Source organism: Haemorhous mexicanus, chromosome 3 (genome assembly GCF_027477595.1).
Source record: "Haemorhous mexicanus isolate bHaeMex1 chromosome 3, bHaeMex1.pri, whole genome shotgun sequence".
Lineage (NCBI taxonomy): Eukaryota > Metazoa > Chordata > Aves > Passeriformes > Fringillidae > Haemorhous > Haemorhous mexicanus.
The window spans coordinates 683,302-701,161 of record NC_082343.1 but is presented as its reverse complement, the minus strand read 5'-3'; the positions used below and the strand labels follow the sequence as shown (position 1 = coordinate 701,161).

Sequence of the window (17,860 nt, the reverse complement as noted above, 5' to 3'; positions counted from 1 at the left end):
ATACGCAAAGTTCCATAGTCTTTAATTTAATTACAAATGTGTTAGCTGAGCATCCAGCCCTCCAAGCAATGCAGCTGAAACATAGGACATGAGGGGCGGAGGCTTGACCTTGACCTTCTTCACATTAAGCCTTTCAATTCTAGAGAAGAATGAATGGGTTTCAAGATTGTTTCTGGCAGCAAATAGCATCTCCTGAGTGTCCAGCTTCTGTATGAGTTGCATTTGAAAAGTTAAGAAAAAAGGAAGTATTTGCTCTCTACTACATAGGAATTACTATCCCAAATGAGACTTTGGGTGAGGAGAAGGATGTAATAAAAGTGCTTTTGTGGGACTGATGTTTAAGCAGAGCTTTTAACTGCACTGTTTCTCTCACAGCAGGCTCACAAAGCAGCTGAGTGCAAATCCTGATCCGCAGCGTCCCCAAACACCCCCACAGCTAAAATGGCGGAAGACGCGGATATGCGCAATGAGTTGGAAGAAATGCAGCGGCGTGCCGACCAGCTTGCTGATGAAGTGAGACCAGTAGCTAAACTGGGAACTTGGGGCTGGGCTTGGTGTGAAACACACAGCCAGAAATAGGAGCTGATCCCACAAAGGATTTCTAGAGCTCTTTCCCATCAGCTTTACACTGAAAGTGGAATTGGAAATGAAATAAGCTGGGGTAAAATTTAATGTTGTGCTCAGTCCAGATTAGGGAATTTATTGATCATGAGTTTGGTTTAGGTATTAGATTGTGCATCAATTTGACTGGCCTCAGAGCAAAAGGCAGCAATTTAATATTTTCTGAGGATTCCTTCGATTTGTCAAACCTATTAAATGTTAGAAGTCACCAATTATGTTTCTGAAGAGTCATAGCTGAAAACCGCAGGCTTTATTTTTAAAGTGGAACACCTGCGGTTCCGAGCAGCACCGCCATAGCGTGTCAGCAAGGGGAGCACAAGCCTTGGAGACTGCAGCTGCCTCGAGGTGTGCTGCATTAGCCATCCATAGAGCTGGAGAGATCACCAGTGCCCTGCTGATGGCCTGATTTGGAGGGGAGGGAAAGAGTGCAGGAAAAACATCCTGTCAGCATGAGCCTGCACATTAGTGTTGGAAAGTGTCACTTGCCAAATCTCAGTGGTTTTTCCTATTATTTTTCAGTCCCTTGAGAGCACCCGTCGAATGCTGCAGCTTGTTGAAGAGGTAAGGACTTGCATTTTATTTGCACTTCTGTTGACAGCAGAAGTGATGGAGAGCCTGACACTGGAAGTGGCTTTGTTTAAATTCACATTGCTAGGGCCTGGCCATGGCTTTACATGCCACTGTCCCTGCTCATCTGTACCCCTCACTAGGGCCATGCAAGACACTGTTCACTGGATGCCAAGGCACTGGTTTGGTCATACCTGAGGATGCACTGAGACAGGATTCTGGAGATAAATGAAGGAGACAGCCTCTGAAGGTGACCTGGAGTCAGGGACAAGTGGCTGAGTTTGCTGCAGAGCTTTGGGAGCCTTGTGAGAGGACTACTCTCACGTCCTTGGCATAACACTGCAAGAGGGGAAGGTGAGAAGGGCCCTTGATCCATTTTCCCAGTCTGCTTTAAATACCTCTCTCTCCATAAACAGTTGCAGCTTTTTATAGAACGTTGGCCAGCACAGCATTCAAACGCTATTTCTTTATGTATCTCTGAAATATTTATCAGGATGTCAAGGCTCACAAGATGTCCTAGACTGACCACTTTGGAGTTCTCTGATTTCCCATGGTGCTAAGGAAGGGGGCTCTGGCTTGGTCCTCACAGCTAATACCTGCCTGGAGGGAAAAAACCAATTCACTCAGGCCATATTTCACCCTCTCCACAAAAGAGGGGCTTAAAAGTTGGGAAATCTCAACTCAGTTTAGTTTAGAGTGTTCAGCCATCAGGTGATGGAAAACTTTGCTGCTGCCTGACAGGACGTATTATTTTCAGACACCATGCAAGCCTTGGTGCTGGAGCTAGTGACATTTTTAATCAGGGTCATCAGCACTAACAGTCCCAGTACTCCTGACAACCAGAGGAGTCTCCAGCAGAGACAACGGGAAGAAAATTACATCAGGCCTTGTTCAGGAACAAGAACAACCCCAGCCGTAGGCTTTATGGCCTTGAAATCAATCACCGCTGGGAAGATCAATGGAGTCCAGTTGGAGACAAAATTAAATTTCCACGTACAGACAGACAGATGGGGCACTGAGCATATCCAGCATCGCTTCTCCTCCACAAACACTTTAGATCAGGGCCCCTTGCAGCCAAAACACTCTCTTGTCTCACGAGCAATCTGTCCCTTTTTGCTGCTCAGTTCCCTGGACATGCCATTCCTAACCACCACTTGACGTCAGCTCTGTGCTGGATGCAGCTCCTGCTGAAATCTATTCAACAACAAAGAAGAGAGCCTCATATGAGTACCCCCACAGCACAAGGCAGGAGAGCCTGCTGCCCCCAAATGCCTGGGATCTAAATAGACAAGGCATATGATGAGTGGGAAGGAGAGGCGCAGGAAAGGGAAGTGATTTGCTCGGGGCCAAGCCATCAGTAAATATCAGCCCTGCCTCTCCTGAGCCGTATTGGTGCAGCCTATGCGCTGCCTGAGTCTTCCTAACATATTGAACCAGCATATTGTGAATGCCACTGCAATTTCAGTACTAAATCACAGCAAATGGCAAAGTGGGAGGAGAACTGGGACTGCTGAATTTACCAATGAATTTATAGCACTCTTTGGAAGAGCTCAGCATCTCTGGACCTGGCGTTTATTCAGATGCCACAATATCTTCCTGTCCAAATAGAGAAGCTGCTAAAACTAGCACTGAGTAGTCAAGGGAGTTCTTCTAAAATGAGCTGAATATTATTTTCACTAATGTGACTACAGGAGACCTTTAAAATTCTTCTGTGGCCTAAACAGCTGGTTGATTATTCCAATCCCTTTTCCTAGGTACTTAAAAAAAAAAATGCAGCATTTAGGGAGTGAGACATTTTATACCAAAAAGACAAATGGTGAGAGTATTTGAAATTGAGCTTGCACTGCTCTGATTTAATAATCCCCCAAAATCCAATTAGACTTCCTCACTTAGCAGAACCTGTCTAGTAGACAGAGATAGGAAATGCTAGAAAGAATGCTTTTTACTCTGTTCACTTGATACAGCAGATCTGTTCATCCTTTCTTAGAAAAAGGATGCCTCCATGTTTAAGCATTATTACTTTTGTATGGATTGATATTGGGGAAATACAGCATAAACAGACTGACTGGATTCCATCCTAGAGACAGGAGAGTGCTGTCCATCCAAAAAAGCCCCACAGACATGTAAGACCTAAGTGCAGGTCACAGCCTGGGGACATGTGCCCAGAGGACACGCCCTGCTTGCCCCAGAAGACTATTCAGAGTTTGGAGACCAAGCCCCGATGCTGTTCCCAGGGAACATGGGCAAGGAAAACCAAGGATGTCATTGCTTCTTGGCTTTATAAGCCAGCTTTGCAAGAAGCTGATTTTTCCAGTCCTGGCACAGCAAGGGAGGCAGGAAGTGTTACAAAAGCAGCCACAGCTTTGCCCCAAGGCAGCTCCGTACTGGAATGGCAGATTCCAAAACCCAGTTTGCTCCATGGTGCCCATCGTGCCCAGGCACTGCAGTTAATCTGCACTGACCAGTGCTCTTTTGAGCCACTCAGTGCTATAAATACCTGTATTTTATGATGATGCTGTGCAATGTTTGGGCCAAAACATAAAATAAAAATGAAGTGAGGCAGAACAAGTGAGACTAAATACAGTTTGTAGCTGACCTTCTTTTTATGTTCAAGCTTTTTTGCTCTGAGGCAATATTATGCAATGCAGAATGTCACACGCAGGGAGAAAAGCTGGGATTTTGCTCCCATCTCCCAGTACCACCACCATGGCCTTTAAGGAAAATCAGTTGTGGTAGTATAGGGAAAAAACGATGTTTTGTAGCTATGAAGCAGCAAGGAAAAAATAACAAGCTCAGTTGTGTAAAAGCTCAGAAGAAAGCACTTAGGAATGCACAGACAAAGGGCTGTTTTGTACATTTAAATCCAGACAGGACTGTCTTCTCTTATGTGAGATGAGAGTGAAGTATCCAAGGTGAAATGCTGAGCTATAAATGTCTGATAACTGGTGCTGCTCTACACAGGATACTAAACACACAGAATGCCAATTTACCAGCTGTGAGTGTACCCTGACATCTATCATCACAGCCAAATGCTTCTTAGTCTGAAAAAACAGAAGAAAAAGTGCTCTATTAATTTAGAGTTTGACCCAAACCTTGTCAAAGCTGATTTGAAATTCACCTTTGATATCATTAGACCTATTGGAAGTACTGAACTCTTGGAAGCGTTCTCCTCAGAAAAGTGTTTTAACCAGTGTAATTCCACATATCTGGCACAAAGGAGTGTGATCTATAATTCTGGCCTCTCTTCCTCCAGTGCAGGATGGGACCCCTTTGTGTGGGTTAGCCAGGGAAACAGCAGATCACATGGGAGGGATGTGCTTTGGCAGGCAGAGCAGCAGTGTGTGGCTCTTCAATCAGGGAGACATTGGAGCGTTAACAGCGTGACAGGGAACCTGGAGCAGGAGCTGAGCAAATTCATTGCTACGGATGACTAAAAAATGTTTCTTTGACCACATTTTTGTCTTTAGGGTGTTGACAGTTCTCTTTAGTGTCTGTGGGAACTGCTAGCAATGTCAGCCTGTCCTGGTACATAATTGTCTGCATTAATTTATTCAAAACAAACTCTCTAATTCTGGATTAAAGCAAAATTCTTCATCGAAGTGGAACTTTATGTGTTCTTTATATAACTGAGAGTGTATATGTGTTTTTCAGGATACCTCCTGAAATGCAGGGCAAGTGATTTCCAGAATCTGGATTCCCTATCTGATACATTCTCCCCTTATAGTGTTAGAAAAATCTTCACTCAGGCTAAACCAAAATTTGAGTAGCTGCCTTTGGTAGTTTAGGACCCAACACGCTGTTCCTGGAGGGACTGATGAGCCCTTTGAGAAGTCATTCCAACTGTCTTCCCTCTTTTATTTCCATCTTGGGAAATTAGGTTCTGTAACAGCAGTAACAAGAAATGATACAGCAATGCAATTCCCCTCCAAAGTGCTGGGCAAATTTTAGTGAACCTTTTGTTGCTGACTTGCTTTGAGTGAAATCCTCCTAAAAAAACCCAAACAAACACACAAACAAAAAACCCAAAACAAAAACAACCAAAAAGTTTTAAAAGCTATTACAGAAGACTGAGGAAAATGTCTATTAAAGCCTCCAAAAGGGCTCCCAGTAATGCTGTTAAACAGGCTTCACTGAAGCACTGACAAACTAAAGTATCTATGAGTTGTATTAAGCCCAAAGGTCTAAAATCATATATTCTGGTTCTTTGATTAATAGCTTTGCCAGTGGCCAAATGAAGAGCCTGGGCATGTGCTTCATATAAATGGTGCAGAATCCAAACCAGTACTTCTTGTTCATTTGCTTTTATTCAAGCATTAGAGCCTGGCTGAAAGATTGAAGGACAAACTTTCCTGAAGTGGATGGGTTCTGTTTCACCTAATGTGATACATTTTTAAGTTGGAAGTGTTGTCCTCCTGCCCTGAAGGGTCATCTCATGTGCAAAATTATTTTATAAATTACATATTTTACCATCTGCAGAATACCTGCATTATGGATAAACAGAGGAACTCTAGGGCTGCCAGTTTAATGCCTCAACATAAGCAATTCTTGCTGTCCCATTTTTTTATAAAAGACAAGAATGTGAGAGGTTGGCTGTGCCATGGCAAAATCCAGAAGTCCAAATTCTCCTCTCAAGTGCAATGAGAAGACAAAGAGAGTCAGAAGCTGTTCTCAGAAGAGATGGGTGCTACAGATTAAAGAGCTGGATGAAAATGGCATGTGCTCTATGAACTCTCTAGGGTCCTGTGAAAGACGCATTTTTCATCTCTCTGGCCTGAAATACCTTAAGCATTTCACTTTTTTGAGAACCCTTGTTTTGCTAAAATAATGCAGGATTGCCTCTACAAGGACTGGAAGGTCTGAAGAGATTCCTTCATTGCACAGGAGGGGAGAAATACTCTAATCCTGGCCAAGGTGGGAATTCAGCACACAGTTTCATAACACAATAGACCCTGCTAGCTCTGTGAATTCATGGCTTCCCACACAGGCTCTCACTGATATTGGCGAGCCCTGGATGTGGGTGGGAATCCTTCCTGAGCCCTCAGGAGCAGACAGAGCCAAGCACAGTCACTGGGCCCATGGTGATGCGAGCCTGTAACCAAGGACTCAGGGGCAGGGGCTGTGAAAGCTGTCCTTCTGGACTGGCACTTTGCAGCAGAGCTTTCATCACCTCCTGTTACACACTGTCCCCGCCGCCAGCTCAGGTGGCACCTGCTCCACTGAGAGCCAGGGGAGTTTCTGTGACACTGCCAGGGCAGGAAATGCCAATGTGCCTGTGTTTGCCCCCCAACCACTCTTGTTGGGCACATTTCTTCCCCTGTATTTCTTTAACTGAGGTTTTGTACTTTCCAGAGATGCCTCAGTCTGTTGTCACTGGGGATCAGACACCAAGTGTTTCACTCCTGTTCAGACATCTGCACGATGAACACATTTTTGGAACAGTTCTGTCTTACAGAGAGGTTTGGCTTTGTGTTACCTAAGATATCAGTCATAATGGAAATACTGAGCTTTTAGAAAAGTCTGGACCTATTTTAAATGCACAAACATGATTTATTTTTTGATTGATTTTACGCATTTATTTCTTTTTGGGGAAAAGTTGTAAATTAATGCTTAATAGAAATTTGGAACAGAAGGAGATTGTCACTTGATTTCTGAATCACATCTCATCCTGTTCAGTCACCACCTCTTTATTAGCTTCAATATGCTTTGGATTAGACCACAGATGCAGACAAGTTTATTCATTGCACACCCTTTAATATTTTCACATTTGTGTTAATGCTGTGGCAGGCTGTTCGTAAGAGATACAGAATTGCCTGATAAAATTAAATGGCACTGATGATCAGGTAAAGAACAGAAAATTTCACCTCTTTTGCTCTGTATAAGGATTTGATATGAAATATAAACCATAGGGTCTAGTTCCTGAGCTCATCTCCCAGCACATGTCTTGTTCAGGTCACTGGACATCTTAGCTCTATAAAGGTGGTTTGCTTAGATGCTAAACACAGCGGGAAAATAAGGTCAGAGAGTTAAAGAGCAGTAAATATTTCTCAGCCCAACTATGTTTGATTCAGCAAAAGGTTTTGGAGCTCAATATCTGAAAGGACCCCATGTCAGACTGCACCCTATTTACTGAAACACAAAGTGACTCAGGACCCAAGCAGCCTTCTTGTGTTTGCATAAGTTACCATGTTTATTAAAATACATACAAATCTAGGGGGGGGAAAATTCCCTGGTTACCAAGAGCATAAAAATATCCAATAAAAAACTATTGTACAGGTGGTGCTTAGCAGACACAGAGTGCTTAACGCCCCACAGAAAACATTAGCTAATTAAAGGGGTTTCTTTGTTCTAAACTGGCAAACCTAAGATAACCCTTGGACCCCAAGTTTCTAAGGGCTGCAAAAATAAAAAGCTGACTGGGATTCAAGTAAATGCAGTGTGAACTTGAAGGGAGAGAGAGCAGCAGTGGGTTCCTGGTGGACGGCTGACCCGAGGGCAGCAGGGTGCAACAGACCTGGGGGGAGGCAGGAGGCTTTTTCTGTCCATCTGGCAACTCACACAGGGACTTTTTACAAAGAGACAGCAAACCAGCCTGCACACATCTGATGTTTTTCCCAGTTTCTGCAGTGATGTAGACATTACAGACATGAATGGGAGGGCAGGGAGAGGCAGAGCACAAGAGGTACCTCATGTCCCTCTTGAGCTGAGCAGGATCCTCTGGAAGCACAGCAGAGAAGCACCAGCTGCACCAAGCAAACAGCCCTGAGCGTGGCAGGGTTGGGCTCGTGGCTGAGCCAGTGTGAGCTGTGGGAACCTGGGAGTGCCCTGTATGGACAGGGCAGCTCAAGGCCAGAGACACTTCACTGCACCCGCAAAAACTGATGAGCAGTGAGAAGGGCAGCTGGCAGGAAGGATAACAGGAGGTCCTTGATTTGCCTCCAGGAAAGGTGAAAAGCAAGAGGGTTGGTCAGGAGTTTAGTTTTCTGTTCCTGATGTAGCTGTGGGCATCTCCCTGCCCTCTGCAAAATGGACACCACCACCACCTTTATCTGTTTCACAGGAGCATGGATCGCTTTCTGTTCATGGCAACAAGTAAATTACTGCTGCACATGTCCAGGTAGCTCTGCTGTCAAGCTGTCAGGCCACAGAGGACTTACTTCATCTGTTATTGACATGCAACAGTCAGGAGATCATTCAGACCATTAGTTATTCACAGATGTTATCTCTGCTGCAAGCACAATGGAGCTGGTTTCCCCTTTGTAATTAAAAAGGAGATAATTTGATGTGTGATATAGCTGAGTACCACAGCACCCAGGAACCAGAGACACCTGATCACATCCTAGAGTGATGACAACGCATAATAAAAATTGTACTTGTGAGAAGTGCCCTGCCCCTGGCTTAGGCAGGTGGGAGCTGTGAATGGCTCAGCTTTGCTCCAGCCCTGTATCCTGCTGGAGCAAAGGCAGTGGTAAGATTCCCACTAAGCTGTGGGAGCAGAGGCAGATTCAGTGTGTAGGTGTTTTGAAAATCCTACCTTCAAGCTCAATTCAAAGTCCATTAATGCTAAAGGTGTCTGTTGACTGTATTAAAACTTGGCTCAAACCCATATCTATTAGATCACTGAGCCAAAAAATATGGCTTAATCCTATTAAATATTAGCCTGCTTTAAACTGGATTTCCTAAGTAGGTAAGCTTTCTGACTTTTGTCAGCAGCAAGAGCTGTGCACAAACCACTGTGCCACCTTCCCAAACATGTTTGTGTCATACCTGTTTTCCCTGGGAACTTCTCCTGTGAGATTCACATCCACCTACAATATCAACACCCCCATCCTCCCTTCTCCTGCTTCACTGGACTTGGAGATGAACCTTCTCTTTTAGAGATTACTCTCGTGTAAAGTGATTACTTTAATCTCAAGGTCCATGGCTTTGTGCTTTCTGCAGAAGTTGGGTATCCCAGTGAATCCAGAAGGACTGATGGTACAATGGAGAGCACCTAGCTCCTCACACAGTGTCCAGACACATAAGGCCTTTGGATTGTGCCATTAGCCTTTTGTCATTCCTTTCACTGTTTTCTTGTGTCTTCCTATGTCCCATACCAAGGGCTGAGTGTTCCCTCACTGATCTCTCTTTCTCTCTCTCTCTCTTCTCCCCCTCTCTCTCCTTACCTTGCTACCACTATTGGGATGTAGAGTAAAGATGCTGGTATCAGGACTTTGGTTATGTTGGATGAGCAAGGAGGTAAGTTCAGATTGCTTCAGTAAGGAAGTATAACCCTTCTCAAAGTGCTGTACTGACTGTGTGCAACCCTGGAAATGAGGGACAGAAAATACATGTGGCTGTGCATGAGAACCCCAAAACCTCTTTGCCTCTAGCTTTGTTCTCCAGCAGAGAAAAATGTACAACAGCTGCCTAAGAGTCTGTACTTCTTTTGATCTGTTTCCCATTAATGTCAAAGAGAGCTGCAGGCTGAACTCAACCAAATCACAATTTGATTTCAGCAAGCTTTGGGTCAAGATCCAGCTACATGACAAGAAATTTGCCTCCATAAGTGTAAAATCCAGCATTATTTATGCAGGTGCTAAGTAATTTTCCCACTTAAATCACAAATGAAAGACATGCAACAAATGCATCCCAAGACAAGGTAAATGGGTTTAGTTTGTGTAAGATTCAGTTACTTTTTGTACAGTAGTGAGACAGTGAGAATGACAGAATTTAAACATTAAAAGGTATTCCACAATCAGCTCATTACAATTGTCCATATAGGAGGTTTCAGACTTACTCTACCTGTCTGCAGATGACAATGACAAAGACAGAGCCTGATATATTCAAAAAATTCCAGGAAATTACATTTTTGCACTTCATAATATTGCAAAGAAAAGGCAGCCTTCTCTCCCTCTCAATAAAACTAATAAGTCTTCATTTGCTGTAGACCCACAGCCCCAGGAAAATGGTGTCTCCAATAAATCAACAGAGGAGAAATTTCTGCTACTCTCTCTCAGACCAGCCCCCCAAAGGCCCTTGTTATTATTTACTATGTGGCAGGACACAAAATTATTATTAGGAAATGTTTTCTGCAGAGGTAATGCTGTGTTACTCATCAAACCTGGACAATGATAATAAGCCAGGGTATGGAATTCTTGGGAAAGGGACCGCAGAACCCAGCAGGACCTTTCCAGTTTTAATGTCCCTGCCTCTCTGACTCTATAATGAATGAAAAGTAATAACAGGACCTAAATGGAAAGTATTTTCATTGCTTTTTTAATGTATGTCTCATTGCTTTCTCTCCATATCCCCCATTCAGGCAAAAAAATTAAACCAAATTTTGTCACATCGATTTGTCTTGACAAGAAAAATATCACAGAGAACATTTTGTTGTCTTCAAAAAATAATGGCAGTAGAAAAACTATCACCAAATAGAGAAAAGCAGAAATTACTTATGTTGAAACAGATATGGCACCTGTCTAAATAATGTGTTTTGTTTCAGCAGAGGATTATATGGTTGTAATAAATCACAAATATTGTCAAAGAAAGTATGTTAATACCCAGGTGTGTCTTGCAATGCAATTCACAGGCAGGGTACCAGAGACTTTAGTGGCTCCTATGTATGTTTCTGTTCCTTAACTGCTCTATTTCCACAGATTACTAGGGAGGATTTTTATTTTAATCTTGAATTTTGTTGGGTTTTTATTGTTATTTTGGAATTCTACTATTGTTAAACCCCTGTATTCAGAAGTTTTCTGAGTGATTCACTCTGTAGCCATGACAGGAAGGACAATCTGAGTGAGCCAAGGAGCTGGGACTGGACACACTCACCTCTCTGGAGTCCAGGGAGCTCAGTATTAAACCCTTATTGAGAGTGAAAGCTGAAATGCTTGTTGTACAGTCACAGATGCAGTTAGTCAATACCTCCAGGAAAGACTCGGAAGGTCTTGAAGCCTCTTTAAATTGGTATGGTCATGCCTTAAGTGGTTCAGTAAATTTAGCTTATGACTATACAGTGTGGGTTTCTCAAGGAAAACAGCCAAATAATGTTACCAACCCTGAAAATATTGTAACCTTATACTATGCTAAATGTTTAATTACGTTTTCTCCATTTAACCATATGCAGGTGTAATAATTGCTGATTTTTTTATTTCATGTTAGCGATAAAGGACTTACACTACTGGGCAAAATACACTAATGATGCCTTTGAACCCTCTGTAATTAGTGCAGTGCGTGCAGCTCACGCATGGCTCAGCAGATTATCAGATTAAGGAAATCATTTGCTAACACTGCCATGTGATCTCTTTGCAGCTGACTGCACAAGTCACTTAAGATTATTAGGTGTTAAATATACAGAAAACATGACATTGATCTTTCCAGTGGGCGGCAGGCAGAAGATCTAATCTCTGCACTTGCTTGAAGCTCTATTTCTAGGTTTCCTTACAAAATTGCTTGTTTTGAAGTTAAACAGACCTTACATGGAAAAACCTTTCTGAGCCAATAAAACCCAAATAGTGCAAAGCAGAACTGCTTTTCTGGTATCAGTGAGCAGAAGTCTCCAGGATCATACAAGCAGCAAGCCAAGGTAATTTCCCAATGCCAGGTATTTGTACAACAAAGCCAGCCTGGATAGCTGCTCTTGCCCAAAGGTTTAGCACAGCTGGCTGCACAGCAGGTTACAGAGTCTGTCATAACCCACAGAGACCTGGAGCTCCACAAGAGCTCCCTGTCTCACAGAGAATGCACTCCCATAAAAGCTAGAGACTCCTCCAGTGTCCTCTAAAGAATGGGAACCTGAGAAGCCCCTCTGCAACATCAAGAGTTATCATTTTTTGGGTCAGGTATTGTCACCCAAACCAGTTGAACACAGCTCTTCCACTGGGGAGCCCACAGGAAGGAGCCAGGAGTTTAGATTTTCCTTGCTGGATTTTTTTCCATCACTAAGAAAGTCCTTCCCAGATCAAATGTGCATTCATAATGCTTACATTTTTTAATCTGGCCTTGAGTCAAGCTCCCTTAATTAATGATTTAAATATAAATATGTATATAACCCTTTAAACTAAAATACTTGTATTTTACATGAAAAAATAAATGCTGCAAAGGATTATTGAGCAATGGCAATCTCTGCTTCTTTAAAAGATGCTAACTTAATATCTGGATGCATTTTGGTTAAAAGCAAACAGTAGAAATGAAACTAGTAGTACAAAGTGAAGATATGAAGGTAAATCTGAAGTGCTAACACAGAAAAGGTCCCAGGCTGGTAACTCTGTTCATCCATAGGTAACTCCCATCACCTGGACATAGTAGCAGGGTTAAAGATTTGGACCTTCAAGGACATTTTTTGTGTGATGATGTCTTCATGCAGTTTATTATAGAAGAATTTTGTTCTTGTATTCCAAATGTAGCGGAGGGGAGAAACTTTTCCAATAACAGCAGTAGCAGCACAGTAATTTTTCATCCAAGACAAGACAGGAATAGCCACAACTTTGATAAGAGAAAAGAAAATATCAGTGCAATTGGAATTTTCTCATTGCACCACGAATGCACAAACAGCAATGCCGGGGAACATGGGGAGCAGATTAATTTACCCAGCAGATCTTACTCCAGATCAAGCTTATAAAGGAGATAAAACGTGGAAATAACTGGGCAATCCCACAAACAAAAGCACTGGCACACAGGCGAGCTGACCTCCACTGCTTTTGCAGGAGTTGTGGGTTTGGCAGTTTTGTGTGTTATGGCTAATTAGCAAAAGAAAAGGGGACTAACAACTACTCCAGTTTTCACAGGGAAGGTGGTATTAATTATTCTGAAATCGTAGCACAGAACAAAAGACAGATGAACCCACACAATGCAGGTTGTGCCTTTGTCTCCTGTTATTTTTAGCACAGCTCCACGTGGGCTCACAGCTCTCCCCTCCAGCTTTCTTCCACGGGCACCTGTGCCCAGCAGTGCCTTTCAGAGCACAGCTAGGTCAGAGCCCAGGGTCTCTGAAAGGCTGTCCCACAGTCTGCACTCCAGTGTGGTTCTCCTTTACGGAAAACGGGATGACGGCCTAGCATTGGAAATAGCTCATCTGCTGAGTCTCAAATTAAACCCTCTTGAATGCAATTATCATTGCTATGTGTTCTTAAGATGTCCTTAGTGTTTTCTTCCTTTTTTTCCTAATTAAAATTGCCTTTGGAGGAAATTGCTTGCTGCACAATGCTCCAGGCAAAGGAGCGAGTTCCAGCCTCCACAGGCATTAACTGGCATTCAAGCACAGGCCTCAGATCCTGGACATCAGTGTAGGAATATTTGTTATAAATTACAGATGAGGATGCAAAGGTGAAGCAACACCACACTTGCTCTGTGCTGGTCTTGCTGCCAATGCCTTGGAAGATACTCTTGCAGCTTTTTTTGCTCAAGACACCACAGGAGCAGCTGAGGGATACCCTTGCTATAGCTTCCCTGCCCCAGCCACTTCCCCAGATCAGTCACAGGATGGGAAATTGCCAGGATATTACAGGAGATCCTGGCAAAGACCCACTGGCAAATGGCCACAATGCGATGATAAAACTAACAGGACTAGCTTATGTTCCCTCAGTTACCTTACAGGAGTAATTCACAAGTATAATGATACAGGTAAAAATCTATTCTTGTTTGTGCCTTAAAATAGGCCATTTGTTTGCTGTAAAATCTGGAAGAAGATCTATGGTCACTACCTTGAAAGTGATGTTCTTAGACATCAAGATACAAAAAAAGTTGCAGTGTTTACCAGAGGGGAAAAAAAATGAAGGAAATCACAATGAAATGTATTTCTGATGTGTATTTTGCCTCCAGACAGCACCAGTTCTCTTAGGTATATATCATGAGTCATACATAAACATATAGGTGCAGTTTATTCAAATAATATTGCAACAAACTGTCAAAAGGTGTTCAACCTCTGACCTTGAAGGGCTTCTCTAAATGGAAGACAAAAGACATTATCTCTCATAGGCATGAATTTGGGTGGGTTCATGGCAGTATATGCCAACAAACTGTCTTCCCTAAAACCTTTAATTCAGCACAGAACGTTGGAATAGGGAAGATCTATGGAAACAGACACTAAATTAACCTCTCGACTGCCATCTCATTTCCTACCAGCAGTGGTTCATTCTGGGCCACATTTTAATAGCAGTTATACCAAAACAAATCCAGCGTGACCCCATTACGTTAATTCCACTATAATATTTATGCCTCAATAACTGTGGTTAGACTCATGAATCTATTTCCTTGCTTGCAGGACCAGATCTTTGACAGATATAAATTGGCATTGCTCTGCAAAGCCAGCCTAACTATGCTGATTCAAACCAGTTAACAATCCAGCCCACGACATTAACAACCAGCAAGTGGTTTTAGGACCAGCAGCCAGCTGTCTAGACTTCTGGGCTACAAATATGACAGGGGTTTTTTTACACTGATGAGGTTTCCTTTAATGGAAGATAAATGAGTTGTGGCTCCCTTTCCTATTCAGCAATAGCCTAGGCATCAACACAAATCCTGAAGTAGGATAAATAAAGTCAGGATTCTAGAGAGGGCTGTAGTTTAAATGGAAGTTTTTGAGTTGTGTTAAATATACTCTTCAATAAGCACTCATTTATTCAGGCAGAACAGAAAACAGGTAAAGACAGTTCAAAAGGACCTGTTACATAGGTCCTTTTGATGCTTTAGAGAATGTGCATCTAGGCAAGGAGAATTGCTTCCACTGAGAGCTACTGGTGGGACCAGATCTAGGACTGACCCATGCAGTGTGAACTTGGCTTTTGCTACTGGACAGATCAGGTGAGAGAAGCACTAGCAGGAAAATCAATGGAAGAAAGATCAGACACCTGTCTCATCCCCAGTGTCAAAATGCACGTGTGGGCCCAGCCGTTCCCTAACTGGCATGGGGCTCTGCAGCACTCGGAAGCAGGAGCTGGGAGCCTGAGACAGAAGTGCAGCAAATCCCATCACGCTGCATGAAGCAGCATCACAGGCAGCTCACACTCCCACACTCCCCAGAGCGAGAGCAAGCGTTGCCCAGCTGAGGAGCAGGAGCACAGGGAGGGGCGTCCCCTTCTACCACAGACTCACATTTCTGATGAGAGTGACAATCTGTGCCTAAGGACACCAACCAAAGCTTCTGCTGAAGCCTACATGATAATGTGCATTCAGACATTCCAACCTTGCTTTTCTGGTTCTCAGCTCAGCAGTTTACCTGGCTGAACTTGTACAGTCCCTCTCTCAGGTTTCCTTCTTGGTTTCCCAATCCTTTGCTTACACAGCATGTGCCCCTTTAGAGGGCAGTGCCAGGTAACTCTGATCCTCTAAATATATCCTTGGATTTGAGATCAATAACTCCCATGGTACCAGGAGAGAGGCTCATCCAGCTGAGGAGAATGAGAACTGACAGCAGAAAGGCAGCTGAATCTCACCATACTGACATGGCACCTCTCCTTCTCAAAGCCCAGTGTCATGAAAGAATTAAACAAAGAGCACAAGTTCAATACTTGAACTATTCCAGCTTGAATAATTTAGCCCAGGATTTTCTAGGCCCTCAAGGGGTGAGGTTCCTGTTTCCTATAAAATTAATTAAATAAAATTAATTTTAATGGGAACTGGGCATCTAAACCCCCCAGAAAGCTTTGAAAAGCTAAATCTCAATTCTTATTAAAAACCCAAGTAAGAAATTAGGCATCTTCATGTTCTCAAAGAAGTTAAGAGGAGCTTTTTACTGACATCATATGATTTTTCTTCTAAAATTTTCTTCTTTTTTTTTTCTGGATAGGACTCAGTTAACATCAGGGATGACATTAAATTCCTCCTATAACCAGCACTCTTAGTTCCTTCCTCTACAGTCTAATTCAGTGTTTTTCTATTCCATATGGGGACTAGGGATGTATTTGTATTTTACTGGGACTGCTTTACTTTTCCTCGTTAGGCACAGTTACAATTTTAATGGATTGAAAGGTCACTCCAAGTACCTTTCTGATCCTGGGTAGCATCTGAGTCTATCCTTTAGGAACAAATGGTATAAAATGTAAATCCCATGTAAAATGCTGTCCCTACTGCAGACTCCACACACGACACTTGATCCAATTGGATCCATATCTGTTTACCTCAGCAGAGAATCCTGTTCCTACACCTTTATGTCATGGCATTCTGTTCCTCTAGGACATTTTCCCCAGCTTTAAAAGTGAAAGAAATTAACACATTAAATTATTCTGAGCCACCAAGTCACTTAGAAAACGAAGTCACTAAGAAAACCCATCAGCCTTAGGTGGAAATATGCCAAATTTTGTTTTAATGCCAGCAGAGAGATAAGGTCTATATGTGTCTGGTTTCTGGGCCTGGTGCTTCTTAACTTTTCCTGGAGCAAAGCAGAAGTGACCCCACTGAAAACATGAGTCTTCACCCAACGCTGGTTCCCATAAGGTCCCTTGGGGCCAGAGACAAGGAACGCCACAGCCGGTGACCCCCTCGCAGAGCGCATCCGGCTCCTGGAGTGGTGTCAGTTGTTCATGCTCACTGAGGTTACTCCTGGTTTGCAGCACCCACACAGGGAAGAAAACCAGCCCCAAGGCCACACTCAGGCTAGAGATCAGTATCCAGCAGCAGTCGAAGTGGCAGGTCTGTTTCCTCAGCCTCGGGAAGGAAGGGTACCTCGAAACAAGCCCTTAAGAGCTTGCTCCATTACCACTACCATTAACTACCAGTTCTCTCACTCACTAGCCACAGCAGTTGTGCTGCCCAAACCCACCTAATTCTGAGGCATTTGTAAGCGTAAGTAACGGAAGCGTTTTCCATGGAAGGGCTTATTTTCTCTAACATTAACATACATAATTGCAAAATAATAACACTATCTTTCTTTCTCCTGGATGTCACTGTGTCTTAGTAAGTTGATGTATTGTATTATGTTTCTGGACCTTGAACTTTATAACCCTTCCTTTCTACATCATTACATCTTGTTTATATTAATATATTTCAAATAAATTTCTCCTTTGTTTTACTCTTCCCATACTAATAAAAAAATCTTCAGCATCCAATGCAGCATACATCCTTTCAGCAATGCATCAGCTCAGATTAATGCATTGTAATGTCATTATTAACTCAGTTCTACATGGTCATTTTTCATGTTCTGTTGAAGACAAAATCAAACAAACAAAAATACAATTCATTCCACACTGTCATCCCTTTGTCCTGACCAGAACAACTCGATCGTGTTGAAGAAGGCATGAACCATATCAACCAAGACATGAAGGAGGCCGAGAAAAATTTAAAAGATTTAGGGAAATGCTGTGGCCTTTTCATATGTCCTTGTAACAAGTAGGTACTGGGTACCGGCTCTGCTATGTGGTGTCCAGTTTTTTGTCACAGTGAATGTCTGAAGTTTTTGTCTTTTTTTTCTTTGTCCTTTTCCATCTGCTTCATTCTGTGGGGATAAAATACTTGTGTTTAATCAGAACAACTGGAACGCATCGAAGAGGGAATGGACCAAATCAATAAGGACATGAAAGAAGCAGAAAAGAATTTGACGGACCTAGGAAAATTCTGTGGTCTTTGTGTCTGTCCATGTAACAAGTAGGTGCTGCCTGCCTCATCTCTTTGAGCACTTAAGGCTGATCCCAAAGGCCTTGTGAAGCTCATCCTTGCTAGGCACATGGACAGGATGAGCATGTGGCATGCAGAAAGAACG

At 42.9% G+C, this 17,860-nt stretch overlaps 1 protein-coding gene across 3 annotated transcripts in view; it reads left to right on the top strand.

Annotated features, from left to right (window-relative positions):
• The window catches only part of SNAP25 (synaptosome associated protein 25), a 61,951-nt gene that overhangs the window by 32,526 nt on the left and 11,565 nt on the right, over window positions 1-17,860 (top strand). Inside the window, exons 2-5 of one of the 3 annotated variants that reach the window (XM_059840455.1) lie at window positions 376-513; window positions 1,141-1,182; window positions 9,375-9,423; window positions 17,373-17,490. In XM_059840455.1, the coding sequence (XP_059696438.1) occupies window positions 442-513; window positions 1,141-1,182; window positions 9,375-9,423; window positions 17,373-17,490 (281 nt within the window). In that variant the 5' untranslated portion in view covers window positions 376-441. Of the gene's footprint in view, window positions 1-375; window positions 514-1,140; window positions 1,183-9,374; window positions 9,424-17,372; window positions 17,491-17,627; window positions 17,746-17,860 lie in introns of all 3 variants that reach the window. The other 2 variants (XM_059840452.1, XM_059840454.1) reach the window with 2 other exon arrangements.